Raw genomic sequence first — 16718 nt, forward strand, 5'->3', positions numbered from 1 at the left:
AAAAATTAAGAGCATTCCTGCACACCAATAATAATAAGCTCACTGAAAGAGAAATTAGGGAAATGATACCTTTTACAGTAGTATCAAGAAAAACTAAATACTTAGAAAACTAACCTAACAGAGGAAGATCTCTACAATGAAAACTACAGTACTCTGAAAAAAAGAGATGAAGAGGACATCAGGAAATGGGGAGGCAGAACCAATATAGCTAAAATGGCCACATTTCCAAAACTGTTATACAGATTTAATGCAATCCCAATCAAAATACCAATAGTGTACTTCACAGAACTAGACAAAGCAATCCTAAAATTCATGTGAAACCAGAAGAAACCTAGAATACCAAAAGCAGTTGTGGGCAACAAGGGCAAAGCAGAGGGCATCACTGTCCTAAACTTCAAGGTATACTACAAAGCTACAGTGATAAAAACAGCAGGGTATTGGCAAAAAGAAAAAAACCAGACTTGTGCCTCAATGGTACAGAATAGAAGATGCAGAAATAACTCCAGGCTGAGCTACCGTATCTTTGACAAAGGGGCCAAACACTCTTGCTAGAGGAAAGACAGTCTCTTTAAGAAATGGTGCTGGAAAAGTTAGCTATCCACATGTTGAAGATTGAATCTAGAACTGTATCTCTCACCACGTACTAAAGTCAAAATAGATCAAAGATCTAAATATTAAAACAGAAACAATCTACTGGAAGACAAAAATAGGTAAAACTTGAAGACACAGGCGAAGGCAAAGACTTTCTGCACAGAACCCTGGCTGTATAAGGAATAAAACTAAGAATCCACAAAGGGGATCAATCAAATTAAAAAGCTTGTGGATAGCAAAGGAAACCACCAGCAGCATGAAGAGAATGGGAACCTACAGAATGGGAAGAAAATTTTGCCAGCCACTCCTCAGACAACAGAGTAATATGTAGAATATATAAAAAACTCAAATCAACCCCCCCAATTTAAACACCCAATTAAAAAAATAGGCATCTGAAACGAATAGACACTTCTCAGAAGAAGAAATACAAATGGCCCATAAATACATGAAAAAATTTTCAACACCACTGGCTATTTCAAGAAATGCAAATTAAAACAACTTTCAGATTCCACCTCACTCCAGAAAGCATAGCAATCCTCAAGAAATCAAATAATAGTAAATGCTGAGAGAGGCCAAGGTGGGGTCGGGGGAGGTGGAACTGATACAGTCACTATGGAAATTCCTCAAAAAACTAAAAATAGAAATTGTGTTTGACAACTATTCTTCTCTGTATCTTCCCTAAAGAGTTAAAGATACATACCACACTCAAGGGACTACAACTCTGCCGTAAAGGATAGACTTAAGTCATTTATAGGACAGTGGGTACACCTGCAGACCATAATGGTAACTGAAGTAAATCAGATACACAAGTTTAAATATTGCATGGTTTCTCTTATGTGAGAAACCCAATATATAAGTAAAGTGCAAAGTAAAAGACAATAGGAAAAAAAGAGGGAGAAAAATTATTGTAATACAGGATGAACAATACATCAAAAAGTGTACTTTTAGTACAATTGTCTTATTTTATATTTCCTCAGAACCACAAATGGAGAAAAATGGATTAGGAACAAGGCAAGGATGTCCCTCTCACCACTGCTTTTAAATATCATACCGGAAGTCCCAGCTAATGCAATAAAAAAAAAAAGTATATAGATGGGGAAGGAAAGAAAAAAACTTTTTGTTGGTCGATGACATGGTTTACTATGTAGAAAATTTAAAGAATTATCATAAAATGCTCCTGGAAGTACTAAGCAATTACATCAAGGCTACAAGATATAAAACTACTGTATATAATTCAACTGCTCTCCTATATACCATCAACAAACAAGGGGAAGCTGGGCATGGTGGCGCATGCTTGTAATCCCAGCACTTGTGAGGCTGAGGCAGGAGGACTGCTGCATGTTTGAGGACAGCCTGGCTACAAAGTGAGTCCCGTATCTGCCTGAACTGCACAGTGCGACCCTGTCTCAACTTAGAAATATTCCACACTCATGGCTAGGAAGACTTAATAGTGTCAAGATGTCAGTTCTTCCTAACTTGGTCTAACGATTCAATACAATCCCAATCAAAGATTCCCATTCAACATAATACTGAAAGAGAAAAATAAAGTTGAAGGAATGACACTTCCTTATAAAAGCTCAAGACTTATAAAAACCTGTCATAACCCAAGACAGTGTGGTATTAGGTAAAGAAAAGACAAATAGGTCAATGGAACAGAATAGAGACCCCAGAAATAGGAACACGTTAATACAGTCAAATGACTTCTGAAAGAAACAAAGAGTATAAATGGCAAAAAGATAGTATTTTCAACAAATGGTGCTGGAATACCTGGCCATCTACATGCAAAAAATTAAATCTAAATTAGACCTTATCTCTTTACAAAAATTAATTCAAACTGTATCACAGATATAAATGTAAAACAAAACTATAAAACTCCTAGAAGATAACATCTAGGAAAAATCTAGGTGACAATGGGTTTGGCAATGATCTGTTAAATAGGACACCAAATACACAAATCATTATAGACAGCGAGAGTTTGCTAAAATTTAAGATTTCTGCTGTGTTAAAGATATTGTTTAGAAAATAAAAAATAAGTCACAAATTGGGAAAAGTATTTGTAAAACATATATGTGACAAAGCACTGTTGTTCAAAATACAAACAAAACTCTCAAAACTCAACAATAAGGAAATATTTTGAAGACACGTGTGGTGATGCATGTTGATACTCCCGGTGACTCAGCAGGCATGGCAGCACACATACGTTATCCTAGCATTTGAGAAACAGAGGCAGGAAGATTTTGAGTTTGAGGCCAGCCTGGGCTACATAGTGAGACCCAGTCTCAAAAAGCAAGCAAACAAAAAAGGCATGTGGGAAACTCAGCACATAAAAGTTGTTGAAAGAAGCTAGTTGGAAAATGCTACCTTCTGGACAGAGCAAAACTATAAAGACAGTAAAAAGCAATGGATGCTCAGGGTTAGGATGGAGGGAGAAATAAACAATAGAGAACAGAGGGCTGTTGGGGCAGTGGAATTACTCAGTATGATGTTACTATTAATGGTGGATAGATCCCATTATAAATTTGTTCAAACTTAGAGAATTTACAACACCAAGAGGGAGCCCTGAGGTAAACTATGGACTTGGAGTGCTAAAGATGTGTCAATGTAGGTTCTACTTAAACAAATATACTATTCTAGGGGTGGATGCTGGTAATGGCAGAAGCTATGTATATGTGGGAGCAGGAGATATATAGAAAATTTCTGTATCTTCTGTACAACTTGACTGTGAACCTAAAGGTGCTCTAAAACAGTCTATTAAAAACACAGCAGATAACTTAGTCAAGTATAACTTAATTTGATTTTAAAGGTATAGTTTCATCGATTATCCTCTTCCCACATTAAATATCTAGGATCATAATGCATCAGTAAAATATATTTGTTTAGCCCAGTATGGTGGCAAATGCCTGTAATCTCGGCTACACGGGAAGTTGAGCCAGGAAGACTGCCAAGTTTAAGGCTAGTTTGGGCAACTTAGCAAAACCCTGCTAAAAAAAATTTTTTTACAAAGGGCTGGAGGATATAGTTCAGTGATACAGTGCCCCTGAGTTCAATCCCTAGTACCCCCACCAAGCTTACATTATAGTTCACAGGTGAATTTACCCCAGAACTACCTATTCAAAGAATACTGGTTTCTCTGCAGCCAGGCCCTTTTGAACAATATGCTCCCAATCCTCCACCATTCTAAAGACAAAAATGCTCTGGTTAGTAGTGTTCTATACCTGATAAGGTACAGAAAACAATTACATTCCGCAGAGTTGCTACCCTGACATTTTCTGAACATACTGAAGGATAGGTGTGTCACTGACACTGAGGGAGAAGCATTACAGTAACAGGGTCCCTGATCCAGGAGCTACTAGTTAGGTAAGCAGATAACATACTCACCCACAGATTTACATATAAACTGATAGTGTTGATAATCAAACAGTTTCTGGGACTTCACATAACAGAAAAGTAACTAAAGTCAGTACAGCAAACAAGGCGAAATTCTGTAGAAATGGTGTGTTCTGGGCATGACCTTAAAGGCACCCAAGAAATAATAAAAGAGAAATAGCTGGGCTTGGTGGTACATGCCTATAATCCTAGCACTTGAGAGGCTGAGGCATGAGGATTGCTGGGAATTCAAAGCCTGCCTAGGAAACAGTGAGTTCAAGGCATCTGAACTACACAGTGAGTCCCTGTCTCAAAAAAAAAAAAGAAGAAAGAACAAGCAAGCACAAGGAAATTAAAGAATAGACACCATGTAGCCTGGCTGAGGCAGAATACAGAAATAAAATACAATAGATCTGAAGTTACTAAATAGACAACAATAGTGAAAACCTGATAGTAAGGTTCAGATTAGATTTGTCAATGACTAGAGATGGTTAACATAGATAAATGAGATGTTCAGCCAACAATATTCAGTGCCTATTTATCCCAAATAATGTTCAACATGTTGCAGTTATATGGGTGAACAAGACAAAGTCTGAAGATTATTTTATCATTTTCATGAAGGGGAATGACTAAAATCAGTGGGACATACTCTCACGATTATCTGACTACAAAAACATAAAGAAATTGGGAAAATCAATGGTATTTAGCAAGATCTAATCAAGGTTAGATTTAATAGAAAACCAAAAGGAAAAAAAAAAAAATTATCCAGCTGGGAAACTAGACTGTCAAAAAAAAAAAAAAAAAAGAAGAAAATTTAGTGCTTTGGGTTCATTTAAGATCTTCAGTTGGGGCTTGGGGCTGTAGCCCAGTGGTAGAGTAGTTGCTTAGCATGAGTAAGGCCTGAAGTTCAAGCCCTGAGTACTGTGCAGCTCCCCACCCCTCAATTATCTGTAGGTAACTGAAGCTGAATGGGAAAAAGGATAAAAGTTTAGAAAACAATCTCTAATATTCAAGTTTAAACAACAATAACAAAAAGGAAACACTTAAGAGTGCTTACTAAGCCAGGCATGGTGGTGCATGCTTATAATCCCAGCACTGGGGAAGCTAAGGCAGGAGGATTATTGTGAATTCAAGGTCACCCTGGGATATATAGTGAGTTCAAGGCCAGCTAGAACTCTGGAGACTCTGTCTCCAAAAAAAAAAGTGCTTACCAGTTCTAGCCCTAAGCTGGGTATATAACTCAGGGAACAAATGCCTGCCTGGCAAGCACAAGGTCCTGAGTTCAATTCCCAGTATCCCCACCCTTCAAAAAAAAAAAAAAAAAAAAAAAAGATGAACAGTTCTAGCCCTAAGAACTTCATATATATTAACATTTAATATTCAGAAGAACTGTATGAGAACCATATAAATCTAATATAGGCATAAATTCCTATCTTACAGAAAAGAAAATTGAAATAGAAGTAACTTTTGTTCAAGGTCACACAGCTAGTAAGTGACAGTGAAAATAGATGCCTAAAGAAGTACATATGTAACATGAAGAGTAAAAGGGTTGGTTCTTAGGTTAGCGATATAGTTATCAGGAAGGAAGAAATAAACATGGATGAAAAATTTTACAGGACAAATACAAGAGGGATGAAAGGCCAAAGCTGACAAAACCAGAACTCACAAAAAGCAAGGAAACAGAACTCTCAAAGAGTAAGAAATTAACAGTGCTAAATATGGTCCAACAATTGGACAGTACTTGCCAAGGTGTGAAGGTCAGCTTAAAGAAGGATGAAACCTCTGATGTCAGCTCAAAGAAAACGGTTTTGGCAGGGAGAATTTTCAGTAGTATAAGGATGCCATATGTAATGATGAAATAAATGAATATAATGCTATTATTTCTCATCTACAATAATTAATAGTATGAAAAATAGAGCAACAGAAGATAGGTTTACTTAAATAAACTAACTGCATTTAAACATAAAAGGGAAGGAACCATTCTAAAAGTTGACGGCATAGGGATTTTTCTAAGTTTCCAAAGTCACTTGTAGCTATACTTGCACATGCAAAAGCTTTTTTTAATATCACCCTATGGCTATTGAGGTACAGTTCCCTTAGCAATTCTTCACTAGTTCTTTTTTTGGGGAATCCTCCTGCTTCAGCCTCCTGAATGCTGGGAATATAGGTATGTGTCACCACACCTGGCTTCCACTTGTTCTAGTGATACTCATTTGTGTAACTCAACTCATGCCATCTATAGAACAGCAATTTTTTTTTCTTTTTTCCTTTTCACAAACCCACTGTGGGACTGGACTCTTAGCAGAAACAGATGGCTATGAGAATTAACTGGCAGGGATCATTTCCTCAGGCCAAGAAGTGCTGAAGGCTCCCCATGGTAGGAAAAAAACTGCCAAGTCCTTATCTTTTGTTCTAATTTCATACATAATTTTCTGAAGATGTTTTTACTTTTTATTTTGATGATTAGCTCAGATATCCTATTTTCCTTGGTCAACTGTTTCAGTGGCTGCTTTTAATTAGGCTTCAAAACATATTTCATTAGAAAATTCTGAAGATAAAATAAATTAGATGCTAAAGAATAAAAACTGCTTTATTAAATCTAATACTTAGCTCTTTCAAGCAGTCTTTTCAGCTAAAATGAAATGTCTTTTTAAGTGTATGAAGACCTCAAGGCTTATCCTTCTGTGCTGTTGTCCTGTAACATTTCACCACCATTTTTATAAGCAGCACTTAACCTTTATTTTCAGGGTTTCAGCTCTAAAAGGTGGTAGAGGAGCAGCCCAGAGGCAATTGGACATGGGCAGTCTATTTAAAGCTGACCCAGCATTACAGAAGTAGCAGTTGGTACAGCATATTCTGTGGGACCAGGTCAGAAACCCTGCTTCTCCTGCCTCCATCCCCAGAATGATACAGAAAGGAGGCCTTTTGAGAGACAAGCCTACTACTGACTCAAGTGCAACCTCCCACCTCAGTTATTTTCAGACTTCATAGCTCTAACTGAAGAAAAAATGACAGCAGCAGAGGAGTAGATAAATTTACATTTATAACTCCTAATCATTTTTGTCTCTGAAAATAGAGAAGAAAATGATATAACATTTAATTTGTGATTAATCAGTCATCAGACTCTTTACTAAGGTCCTATGTCATTTCTAAACACTACAACCACCTGGTGAACTCTCCTACCTCCTATGTAGGTACAGTATCTTCTATGCCTTCACTGCTTCATTTATGAATTAATTTATCAATTTAGTTTATTAAATGACAAATTCCTATAGGGAACCTTAAAGTAATGAAAATTCCTGGCCTGCTTCTTTATTCTGCAGTGCTAGAAACTGAACCCAGGGTCTCATACATACGAGGCAAGTGCTCTACCTCTGAGCTACATCCTCACCCCTTGGCTTGCTTCTTAATGGGCCTCATCCAACACAAAGCGAAAGAGAAAGCCTACACATGCGCACTTCCTATGTCTTAAGAGAATCTGCTTGTTTCATTTTAGTACTAATAGAACTACAAAATTTAAAGCACTCTACACAATATGCAATGGATCAGAAACATTTGGCGTGGGATAAATGGTGATTTGTGTAATCACTTTACAGAACACAGAGATGAAATGATGTGTCAGGGGTATACTGAACTGCTTCAGTTACTTTTACTGTATAACCAAGACTTGAATTCAGATCCCAGCTTCATGACTTATACACCCTGCAAAAATATGCAACCTCTCTGTACTTCAGTTTTCTTGTCTGTGTAAAATGAGGATTGTTGTGGGTGATTATTTCAGGCATGATAAGTATCAAAGGAATAGTATTTTATTATTCATGATTCTCAGTTTAGTGATTCTTTTATCATATATTGGCTCCTCACATATAAAACACTTTTATGCTTTTTATATGTGCCTTTGCTTCAAAAACTGTATTATATGGGCCGGTGATACAGCTCAGCAGCACAAGTGCCTCCCTGGCAAGCGCAAGGTCCTGAGTTCGACTCCTAGTACCAAAAAAAACCCACCAAAACAAAAAAACAGTATTATACGTAATTTAACTTATGCACATTTAATATATTTTAAGATAAGAAACAGTAGGAAAGAACAAAAATAGAGGGAAACTCACACTAAACCCCCACAACCCCATCCAGTCCATATAACAAACTGTGAAAAGAAGACAATAACAGAAGTCTTGAAGCTGGGGGTGTAGCACAGTGATAGGGCTTGTGTTGAGCATCCATGAGGCCATAGGTTCAGTGCAAAAAAGCTGAGTCTAAGAAATATCTTTTCTACTTCCCATGGCCATAGCATTTAAGGACAGAAAGGAACAGGACTTCAAAAGCCAAAATGAAGAATTAGGAAACTTTAGCTACAAAGAGTAAAGTTGGATTGATCAGTCTTAAAAGTTAAGAGAGGAGCTTTCACATTTGAATTGCAGGGACATGGAAAACATGCTAGAAAAAAATATGCTAATAATTTTGAGTTAATTGCAGATGCTAAACAAACAATGAATGGGGATGTAGCTCAGTGCGCCTAGCTAGTACGGAAGAGGCCCTGGGTTTGATCTTCGGTATGAAAGAAAGGAAAGAAAGGAAAGAAAGGAAAGAAAGGAAAGAAAGGAAAGAAAGAAAGAAAGAAAGGAAGGAAGGAAAGGGAAGAAAGAAGGGGAAGGAGAAGGGAAGGGGAAGGGAAGGGAAAGGGAAGGGGAAGGGAAGGGAAGAAAAAAAGAAAGGAAGCAAGGAAGGAAGGAAGCAAAGAAAAAAGAAAAGAAAGGAAAAAGAGAGGGAGGGAGGAAAGGAAGGAGGGAAGAAAGGAGGAAAGGACGGAGGGAGGGAGGAAGAGAGAAAGGGCTACATTTCTAGATAATTAGAAGGCAGGGGAATGCAATAGGTAATTTTAAAAATCCTTTTAAAACTTCTATGTGGGGGCTGGGGATTTAGCTCAGCGGCAAAAGCGCCTGCCTGGCAAGCGCAAGGTCGTGAGTTCGGTTCCCGGTACCGGAGAAAAACAAAAACAAAAACAAACAAACAAAAAAAAACTTCTATGTGTAGCCAGATGTGGTGGTGCATGCCTGTAATCTCAGTAGCTGGGAGGTTAAAGCAGGAGGACTGCCATGAATTTGAGGCCAGCCTGGACTACACACTGAGATCCTGTCACAGAAGAAAACATCCTTCTACATAAAAAATTACAAAAAGCATTGTTTATAAAATAAATATTGTTTCTGAACAACTTTTAATTTAAAAAAATCACTAAATTGAATTTAACACACCACACTCTGTGTAAAAATAATATCTATCCTTTTGTAATGCTAACTTGAGAAAATCACTCAATCTATTACCTGCTTTCACTGATAAAATAGTACAATATATTAGGAACATTTTTACTGGGTAGTGGTAAAATGACAATTGATAAGAAAAAGGGAATAAGCTCTTTCAGAAATATAAGACAATGTGTAGAAAAATGCTGTGCAAATCAAGAGAAATAAAGCTCGCGTAAGACAAGAAGGATGTGGAAGAGGCAGTAGGTATCAGAATCTCATGGGACACTTTTTCCACAACACACATGTGTTATATCATTCTTCATTTGAACATAATTTCCAAAGTGAATATATACATATATTTTAAATTCCCAAATAGTTATGATACCAAGTTATCTCTAAACCCTTCCTATTGTTACTTTAGAGTAATAAACTAAAGACTTCTCACTGATATTAGCAGAGGAAGATAATTAAAAGTATGAAATTATTTTGTTTATATACAAGGCAGGAATGTAATGAAAATAACCTGCTAACTGAAACTGAGACAGTAACATCAACATCAATGAAACAACTATAAAGGAAAGGAAAAAAAAAAAAAAGGAAAAGGAAAGTAGGAAATATGGGGAAAAGGTATTTTTGTCATTTCCTTGAAAAATACTTCAGAAAAGAAGGTAAGATGGGCATAGTGGCCCACGTCTAATCCCTGCACTCAGGAGACTGAGGCAGGAGGATTGCCCCAAGTTCAAGGCCAATCTGGACTACATAGTGAGTTCAAGGCCAACCTGAACTACACAGAGAGACCCTGTCTCAAACAAGAAAAGAAAAGAAAAAAGGTAACTGTTTATTACATACATCTTCAAGAAATGTTTATATTTCTGCTAGGAAATCTGCATGGATAAAGCTGAGATAATAAAACAACCTGAGAAGATTAAAACAAGAAGATGAAAACAAGAAAGCAAAAAAGATTTGACTGAAGAAAGCTTACAGAGTGACCCGGATCTTCTCAGACTGTTGACCTACAATGTGCTCAGTACTCACTGAGGAACGTTAAGTGAAGGGACAGTGATAAATAAGGTATAGGATGAGGCTAACTTATGTTTTCACTGCTTCGCTTTCTAGTTAGTAAGTCTAGTTCTCACTTCGGTAGCACATACACTAAATTCTAGTTTATAAGACTACTAGGACTTGTGGTTCTGAACCAGCCCAGCCTCAAAATCCTATCAGGGATACATGCTCAAGGACAGATTACCACAAAAGCCAAAGAAAGTTGTCACTAATAGACAGTACATCTGTAAATAAGATAAAAATCTGTAATTCAAGATTTTACTACAGGGAATTTACTTTTTAATATTAAAGTTTAAGAAATAAAATCATAAGCACTACTATTTATTAAGTGCCTTCTGGATACCAGGCACTAGGTAAACAATTCACATGTGTTGTATGATCATCATAGTGAATCAATACAACTTCCCATGAGGTAGTTACTATCCATATATTGCATGTGAAAGAACTAAAGATTTCATGACTTGTCCAAAGTCATATATAGTAGTTGCAAGTAATACAGCAGAGTCAGAAGTGAGACTGGATCTGATAAGACAAACTGAGCTAAATAACAGCCAAAGTCTATGCAATACTTTAAACTCAAAATATGAAGTCGTTTGGATACTTAAAAGGTAACACAAAACAACATGTCTAAAGTAAAATTTCAAATATATAATTACATAAAAAAGATGAGAAGAATTGCAGTAATATCACTGAGCAGATCTAGGTAAAAGCACACAAACCAAGTAGCTTATTTATAAACTGATTGTGAGCTAGACAATGTATGACAGGTCCACTCAAGGTTCACCCAAAAAATATCTTTAGTAGGCTTCAAATATGAACAAGGGTATCAGTGACAATAATGTCAATAGCCAGAAAGTTATTACAGAGCTTTGAAAGAGGTAAGCTCAGGCATCAGCTTGATTCTTTCATACTTACACAGAAAATACTCTAATATTTTCAAATTTCCAAGTATAATTCTCTCTAACCTGTTGGTTGATGTAGCTGCCAGTAACATCATTTTTCTCAACAGTTCACACAGATTGGCAAGAATGAAGGTCTTTAGAGATCTGAGCTTAATCTAATAGCCTATCAGCCCTGCCTAAAAAAAAAAAACTGTTTAGCTTTTATGACCTTTAAAACAAGACCACTATTGGCAGAACACAATCAGATACTGCTATAGGTAACTATGTTAAATACAAAGTAAAGAATTCAAAGTTCCAAGGTTTTGGATCTCAGGCTTCTAAATTAAGACAATCACATATACATGACTCTTCTTCCACCCACTTGCCGCCCTACACAAACATATATTCTGCTTGGAAAATATAGAATATAAGCATCAAAAAGAGAAAAAACCAATTATAGATCAAGCCCTTCACTAAATATTATATAAAAGGAGTAGCTGAAAATAATAATTATAGGACTGAAAAAGTAAACAGGGTACAATGTCTACCTCCTCCTAATCCCTAATCACAGAAGTAAAAACTTAGACTATCTCTGAAAACTGGGACTAAACAGTCACACTAAAATTACATTCTACTATAAATACTTCAAATACAGAAATGATCATTTTTTACATATGTGTAGAAAAGACGGTCAGTGGGTACTCAATAAATGTTAGCAACACAAACTCCTATTAGTAAGATTTTACAATGAACAGACAGTCATAAAAAAGAATGTTTCTAGGAAGCACATTTAATTAGAAAATTAATGGAGATACGGAAATCTGACAAGGAGAGTGAGTTAAGTATTCAACGCAGAGTTGACGAATATAAAGCAGATGGTTAAATATGAAAAGCACAGTGCCCCTAGGAATGTAGACAAATAAAGAGAAGTGGGGAAAAACAATGAAGTAGGTAATAATGAGTAGGAAAAAAAAAGAAATTTAGGTGGTTATCTATTATGAGTCTGTAGAGACAACCCAGAAGAATATTAACTTGAAAAACTAAAAAGAAAAATAAATGTATTAATATAGAAATCAAAAGGACAAAGATTATAAAAACAAAATAAATATCTCTGTAAAACATGAATGGTCTTTTTTGTGTGTGTGGTGCTGGGGATCAGACCCAAGGCCTTGTGCGTGCAAGGCAAGAGCTCTACCACTGAGCCAGATACCCTGCCCAACATTAACATTTTTAATACTTCTGGTCAGAAGACCAAATAAGGGTATATGCATTGTTAGGGTTTGTGTCTGAATGTCCCTCGCAAAGCCTCATGCAACCATGGGGCGGACTTTTTGAGTCTATGATTGATCCATGGTCCAATACTGGAATTATGGGTATGAGTGCTACATTTGCCCTGGGGCAGGTAGTTTACATACAATGTAAGGGAAGGAAAGAGCCTTGCTCTCTGCCACTCCTCTCTTTTTGCTCTTGTTGTTTTTGCTATCTTCCACCACCATTAACTGTTGCCCTCTGCCAAGTGCCACCCTGTCTTGGAGCCAGCTGAGTATGGTCTGAAACCTCCACAGACTGTGAGCTAAACAGACCTTTCCTTCCTTAATTGTGGGCATCAGGTATTTTTTCTCAGCAACGAGAGAAAAGTAACCAAGACATGCATGGATCTAGCATGTGTGTGTCTCTAGAAACAGTTAAAGCTTACAGTCATCATGGGAGTCCCATTCCTAAGCAAAGGAAAGAGGTTTCTCATAATGCTCAGGGTTGCAATCATAGAAAACTATCCTTATGAACACACTGGACTCACTTCTAAGTTTAGTTTTTTACATTGTGTTAAAAATAGGCTTAATGAGAAAATATGATGACTCAAGGGACATTGAATGAATCTTTACATTTCAGGAAATCTAAATTGAGACTATCTTTAGTACTGCTAAGGGAGCAGTGAAGCAGAGGTTCTTATGGATGGGCCAAGGGATAGGGACTTGGGGTGGGGTAGGGATGGAGAAGAGGTCTTTACAGAGAATTAGGTTACATGGAAGCTAGAAAACACATCATTTTCTACGACTTAAGAAATACTATAACAACATCCAAATATAAACACTATCTCCAGATGAAATATACACAAAAATAGAATACTAGTCTTTGCTACATTAAAAAAACTACAAAAACACATAGCAAGAAAAAAGATTTGCTATTTGCTCCATTTAGTTTTCAGCTATTAATATCAAGTAGATTATGTTAGCTTTGTCCTTGAGGAACCCCAAACCTACCGTGTGGCAATGTTATGTTTGCACCATCAATGATTGCCTGTGCCAGTTCATGATCATTGCTCTCAAAAGCATGTGCAGCAGCCTTCAAGGCATCCCAGATCTCTTTACGGCCTTCAAAAGCTGGTGCAGTGTCCCAAAATTCATCCCTCTTGCTGCGCAGCTGTCCATCTGTCATTGGATAATCGCTTTTCCATTTTGGTTTCTCCTTCTTCAAAGGCTGGTTACGACCTAGAGCAACTGAGGAAAAAAATAAAAAGACTGACATCAAAACCAAAATTTACAAAAGATACTATCCTTTGGTAAGAAAAATTATCTGGTAACTTCTTTTTTGGATTATTCACCAAAATTATAGCTGTAAGTCTGCCTGCTAATTTCTGTATTTGAAATTCCCCTAACCCACTTTAAAATGACAAGAGTAAATGGAGACATTAGATAGCTCTAGGCAAAACCGTCAATACATAGCCCACAGTTGTTTTCCACTCAGCATGGCTTCTTCAAAGGATGGTTTAAAGGAGTGATCACTCTGGTGAGAGATGTTGATAATGAGGAGACTATGCCAGGGTGGGAAGTACATGGAAAATTCTGGTATCTTCTCTTAATTGTCCTGTGTACCTAAACTTGCTCTGAAAAAAAAAAAAATCTTTAAAAAAATTATTTTGTCCATTGTATGAAAAACTGGCTAGAACAGTATTAAACCTTTCATCAAACTATAATAGGAGATGAGTCAAGGGATGCCATATTAAAGACACTATATAGGGAAAATCAAATGACAACAGTAGCTTGAATCTCAGGGTCATTGAACATACGAAGTCAGAAGTAGAAACTGAGAAAAATCCAAAGAAGCAAATGAGTACTTTTCAGTGTCCAAAGAACTGCAAAACTACCAGATCCACAAAGAAACTGATTGGAGGAATGCTTCCTCTACAGTGTTTCTCTCTTTGGACTTTAGTCAAAGAACAGTGAATACTTCTTTCTGAAATTCAAACAAGAGCTAGAAAGGGGTAAGGTAGAACCAATGCTGGGTCTAAAGGATAAGCTCCCAACCATAAGAAAGAAAAGAACAGCAATATTCGAGTTTTAATCTAAGAAGATTAGAAAATATAGGTCGAGTCTACTCCATTTGACAGCACCCTTTCTTTGTGAGCATGTTACAGGGTAGCAACGTTAGAACAAGTCTGATCCAGCTTCTTTGCATCCAGCTACTCACTAACCTATTTTCCATGGGTTATAAAGACCTACAGAGCCATTCTTATCTATGGCTGTAGAACTATATAATGCCATACATAAGAAACACTTTGATAGACAAGAGAACTAAAAAGAAAACTGAAGCTCCATGAAAAGAATGTTGGCAAAGTGTGGGTGAGAAATAAATGACAGAACAGGTGGGAAGGACAGAATATGTGTCAAAATTCAATGTTCTATATTTAATTTCAGGAATACCCATTTAAATAAAATTATTCTTAAAATTGTTCTAAAGCATCCATGGAATTAAATACTCCTCATTGGTCCAGGGTATGCTGGGTTATGTATAACAGAAAAAAATATTACTCCAGCTTCTGGACAATCTCTACACCCTATCAAGGCTATATGTCCATATGACATGACCAACTAATATACCAAAGTGTGCTTGGTAAAACTCCCTTCACCCGATTTGCCTGTTTTATCTCTAGGCAGAACATACCATGTTTCTTCTGTCTTCTCACTTCATGGTCACGCACTATGCCATCACCAGCTGTTTTGTATTAAAGCCCTTAGTATTGACTCACAATACTTTTTTGCCCTCTATCTTGTCTTAGTGAATGCCAAACAGGTGAGCTCTAATAATGTGTAGTCAGCAGTTGATAACACAGCTGGAAACAGAATCCAAGTTTCCTTAATCAGCAAATACAAATACATATGTTTATACATACATGAGTGTCTAGGAAGGGTAACACTATAGATATGCCTATTAGGTTTAATTCAAATGTGAAAAACAAAATCTACAAAAGTGACTTTTCTCTGTATCTTCCAAATAATACAGATAAATACAGATACAGCATAATTTCTAAAAGATACTCAAAATCACAATCCATCCCAATTCCACCAAGGTGAAATGAAAAGTAAACTTTATTTTCTGCTACATCATCCTTTAGATGATTTAAAAATAGTTTATAGGTAACACGCAGTATTAGCTTACCTTGCAGAATGTGGAAGACAGGGTACAATAAGTAGGTAGATCCAATAAGAACCCTATTTGAATAAAGTTTCAGGTCTACCTGAAACTCAGTATTATTACATGTAGTAAATGTACCATAAAGATAACTTAGTATAATTTTTCCTGTCAATATGAGAGAATTGTAAGGCAAAGATATAGCAAAAGCTGTATCTCAGTACCTAAAACTAAAGCAATTGAAAGATTACCTCACATAGAGAAACCCAACAGGAAAAAAATAATCTCATAATAAAGGTAGAAAATACTTTGAAAGGAGTAAAAGCACTTTCCTTACTGATGTGAGATAGCTTACTTTCTTCCTTTTTTTTTGGTACCAGGAATCAAACTCACATCCTTGTACTTGCCAGGCAGGCGCTGTGCCATTGAGCTATATCCCTGGCCCTAGCTAGCTTTCTTTTACCTCCCCACACTTGTAGTAGGCACAAGAACAAAATCCCCTAAAAATAAACATGTATGCTGCTTATAGATAATTATTCCAAATATATTTTCAAATCCACATGCTGTCAAAAGTGCACAGTAATTAATTTGAACAAAGATAAAAACAAAAAAATATTATTTTATTGAAACTACTGAGCAGTGTAGAATTTTCATTAAAAAATTTGAGGTTAAAAGTTTAATGTTTATAGATCACGTGCTTTGCATAAGCAAAGGTTTTCTTCAGAGCACTGAAGAAAAGCTTCAGGCCAAATTAAATAAAGTTTGCTGACTAACGTACCTTTGTTAATTATCCAGCAAGTGGAAAAAATGAGCATTTAGCAAATACATTTAAGCTATCCTCTTACTAAAACATAAAAAACATTTAAGGTCATTATGAGGATTTAATAAGTTAGTCTGTAAAGCACTTGTAGTAATGAATGATGTATGATAAAACTACAAATACTATTTAACAACTACATATACTTGTATTATATGAAATTAAAAATCTTTAAACATTTTTGTAAGAACCCACAGGTTAAGTATTTTCATAACTTTTGAGTAGAACCTGGCATTCTAAGAATTCAAAGAAGTTTCTTCTTACTGTTAAAGACAACAATTCTGATTGTCTCACTTCCTGTAGATTTTTCAGAGTATATTTTGTAGAGTTTTCTCATCACCTCTCATG

General features: G+C 36.3%; 1 protein-coding gene across 1 annotated transcript in view; it reads right to left on the reverse strand.

Annotated features, from left to right (window-relative positions):
- Positions 1–16718, reverse strand: part of Ubtd2 (ubiquitin domain containing 2) — a gene marked incomplete at its 5' end in the record, with an annotated part of 72094 nt that overhangs the window by 10890 nt on the left and 44486 nt on the right. Inside the window, 1 exon segment of the mRNA XM_005376338.2 lies at positions 13405–13641. Coding sequence (XP_005376395.1) covers positions 13405–13641 — 237 coding nt within the window.

Source organism: Chinchilla lanigera, unplaced genomic scaffold, assembly GCF_000276665.1.
Source record: "Chinchilla lanigera isolate Chin_1 unplaced genomic scaffold, ChiLan1.0 scaffold00007, whole genome shotgun sequence".
Taxonomy (NCBI): Eukaryota; Metazoa; Chordata; class Mammalia; order Rodentia; family Chinchillidae; genus Chinchilla; species Chinchilla lanigera.